At 33.5% G+C, this 3569-nt stretch overlaps 1 protein-coding gene across 1 annotated transcript; it reads left to right on the forward strand.

Annotated features, from left to right (window-relative positions):
- Positions 1 to 832: 832 nt before the first annotated feature.
- Positions 833 to 3096, forward strand: LOC130809329 (uncharacterized). Its single transcript, XM_057675058.1, has 3 exons — positions 833 to 958; positions 1974 to 2328; positions 2588 to 3096. The coding sequence occupies exons 1-3, from the start codon at positions 833 to 835 to the stop codon at positions 3094 to 3096; spliced, it is 990 nt and encodes a 329-aa protein (XP_057531041.1).
- Positions 3097 to 3569: the final 473 nt, after the last annotated feature.

Raw genomic sequence — 3569 nt, forward strand, 5'->3', positions numbered from 1 at the left:
TTATTATCAAATATCTATCACTACATTTATTTCCCAACTAAAACCAATAACCTCAACATTTAACCATTACCATAATTTGAAAAGGTTAATATTACATCCCAAGAACACTGAACTAACCACAACTAAATCATTCGAATAATAACTACTAAAATCATAGCCCACACTTAAATTCTCATCATCACATAACTCAAACACATATTCTATGAATTTCCAATTTAATAACTCATCTACTAATTCATACAGATTCCAAGATTCAACAACATTTAGGGTTTAACACATGAATGAAAGATTAAACAAGGGAAAGTATATGAATAAGAGCATGATTATTAAGGAAAAGCAAAAGAAAGAAATCAAGAAGGATTACCTTCTGCTTGCAGCAACAAGAAACGAAACAATTTCAGGTTCAATGTTCTCTTTTCGGCTTGAATTTGATGTTTAATCAATAGGACCAAGACTCACTCAATCTTCCCCAAATCGGCAGAACCAAGACAAGGGAGGAAGATTTCGACTTGATATTTGGCCCAAAAGAAATAACTATTGAGTGTTGATTGTATTTTGTAGAAACTGTTTGCTTCCTCACGAAAAATCAGTAATTCAATTTAATTGATGGGTCTTGAATCTTCAAGAATGAAAAAGAATTGGTTATAATGATATTGAAACGCATAGAGTGAGGAAAGGGATAAATTTGTTCTATATTCGAAAAAAAAAAGACAAGGATTAAAGATGAAGGTTGTTTCCTTACCAAATTTCAAAGAATACATTGCTAGCATTGAGAAGAAGGACGCCGATTAGGATTGTAGAACCACCGTGAGAAGTGGTGTTCGTGGCTTCGATGAGATTTGGGTCTGCTGCCCGATTCTGCTGCACAGCGAGGAAGAAAAAGGGAAAGACGATTTTGAATCGAGAGGAAGAGGATGAAGGTTCTGCTTGCGAAAATCAAAGGAAGAATGCAAAAGAAGTCAGAGGAAGGAGATGACTCTGATTTCTTCTTTTGGTTCCAACGAGTGAGAGAGAGGAAGAAAGGTTTTGGTTTTGTTTTTTTTTTAAATAAAACTAAAAGAAAGGAAAAGCGGGAAGAAATTAAATTGAGAATGTTTCATGTCATGTGTATTTAAGGTCATTCTCGCACTGATAATTCTCTTAAACTTACTCGTCTTAAAATATTAATTTTTCCGAATGTTACATCACCGGTTCAAGATGTTGCTTTTTGTCTTAAGTGTTATTTATGCTCAAAGAAACCAAATCCTCGCACGGATACATTTACTAGAAAGGGTTTTAAAAATTGAAAAAAGGTCGATGATGGAAAAGAGTGTGCCTTCCTTGCCCATATTGGAGAAGGTCCTTGCTTACCTCATAATAATGCAGTTCAACTTATTAAAGACCTTTTAAATCGAAAATGACATATTTCACATGCTTTTGAAGAGCAAGGTAAGGAACAAATTGAGAGAAATAGTTTGCGTCACTACAACATAATTTACTTTTAGTGGGATATATTTAGCGACATTGAATTTAAATGTCGCTACTTCAAATTTCTAAGAGTATATATAGAGGATTTAAAGACATTTATTAGACCCTTTAGCAGCATAATAAAAAATCACACTAAAGCTTTTTGCGACATAGAATATAGTGACATTTCTTATAAATGTCACTATAGACTATAGTAACAATTACATATGCCACTAAAACCAAATAAAGTATTGTTAAATCACTTTATAGTGAAACGTAAAATAAAAACCATTAATTATAACACTAAAAATATAAATCAGTGGTATTTTTTTAATTCCACTAAATCCAATATTGCGAAAAGTAAAATTTGTTGTGGTGCGTCTTGAGACATCTATTAGAGTCATTCGCTTGTTAACTTTACAAACTCGTCCTTTAAGAGGCCATGATGAGTCAGATGAATCTGAAAACCAAGGCAACTTTCTTTAAGTACGAAAAGTTTTTGCCGAGATAGATGCTGATTTGCAAAGGCCATAGAAAGTGCACCATACAACGCAAAATATATTTCATTTCTAATCCAAAAAGAGATTATCCATATTCTTTCAACCAAAGTTCGTGACTATATTCGAGAGGAAATTAGAGACTTTAAGTACTGCATTATGGTTGATGAGGCTCGTGATGAATCTAAAAAGGAGCAAATGGCTATAATTTTGAGGTTTGTTGACAAATATGGATTGATTAAAGAGCGATTTTTTGATCCAATACATGTCGTTGATACCTCAACATCTACACTTAAAAAAGAGGTATGTTCCGTACTTTCTCGTCATAATTTAAATGTTGAAAACATTCATGGGCAAGGTTATGGTGGTGCTAGTAACATGAGAGGTGAATGGAACGAATTCAAAGCTTTATTCCTTAGTAATTGTCCTTATGCGCATTATGTGCATTGTTTTGCTCATCGATTGCAACTTGCATTAGTTACAACTTCTCGAGAAGTTAGTTTAGTCCATCAATTTTTTTCAAACTTAAGTTTTATCATAAATGTCATTGTTGCATCTCCAAAAAAAACTCGATGAATTGCATGAAAATAAGGGTGTTGAAGTTGAATTTCTTTTGTCTGTTGGTGAACTTCAAACTGGTTAAGGACTCAATCAAATTGGCACATTAAAACGAGTTGGGGATACACGTTGGAGCTCTCATCTTCCGTCAATTCGTAGCTTGATCACTATGTTTAACTCATCTAATTCTGTACTGGAGAACATTTCGTTTGATAAAACTTGCAAGTTTTCTCAACGTGGAGATGCTGACGCTGCACTGAATCTCTTAATTTTCTATGATTTTGTGTTTATTGTACATTTGATGATAAAAATATTACAAAATGCCAATACTCTTTGCCAAGCTTTACAACAAAAATCTCAGAATATCGTTAGCGCACTCAAGTTGGTATCCATAATTAAAAGGGTTCTTCAAACATATAGGGAAGATGTGTGGCATACTTTTATTGAAAAAGTAAAACTTTTTTGTGAACAATATGATATTTTGATACCTAACATGGATGCTCTTATGCGGCTTGTAAAGGTCGAGCACGACACCAAGCGAACCAAGTCACAATTGGACATTACTATCGTGTTGAGATATTCTATGTTACCATAGACACACAATTGCAAGAACTAAATAATAGATTCAATGATCAGGCGATGGAACTTCTTACACTTGCAACGTTGTTGGAGCCTAAAGATGGTTACTAAGATTTTGACATAGATTGAATTTTCACTTTAGCTGAGAAATATTATCCAATGGATTTTACTTTTCAAGAAAAATATAATTTGAGATCTCAGTTGCAACATTTTCTTCTTGAAGCAAAGAACGATCCTAATATGGGTACATTTTCATCTTTATCAGAACTGTGCCAACAGTTGGTGGAGACAGGAAATACAAAGATATATTTTTTGGTTAATAGATTAATACCATTGATTATGACTCTTTCTGTTTCCACTGCTACCACAAAAAGAGCCTTTTCGGCAATGAAGATAGTGAAGACCAGACTTCGCAACAAAATGAGTGACGATTTTGTTGCGGATAGTTTAGTGATATACATTGAGAGACAAATAGCAAAGACGTATACT

The sequence above is a fragment of the Amaranthus tricolor genome, chromosome 1 (genome assembly GCF_026212465.1).
Source record: "Amaranthus tricolor cultivar Red isolate AtriRed21 chromosome 1, ASM2621246v1, whole genome shotgun sequence".
Classification (NCBI taxonomy): Eukaryota; Viridiplantae; Streptophyta; class Magnoliopsida; order Caryophyllales; family Amaranthaceae; genus Amaranthus; species Amaranthus tricolor.

Coding starts and splice junctions, on each gene's coding strand:
- LOC130809329 (XM_057675058.1), top strand. CDS start 833: ATGAGATTTGGGTCTGCTGCCCGATTCTGCTGCACAGCGAGGAAGAAA. Junction 959..1,973: donor AAAGGAAGAATGCAAAAGAA/GTCAGAGGAAGG, acceptor TGATTTGCAAAG/GCCATAGAAAGTGCACCATA. Junction 2,329..2,587: donor TGGTGCTAGTAACATGAGAG/GTGAATGGAACG, acceptor AAACTGGTTAAG/GACTCAATCAAATTGGCACA.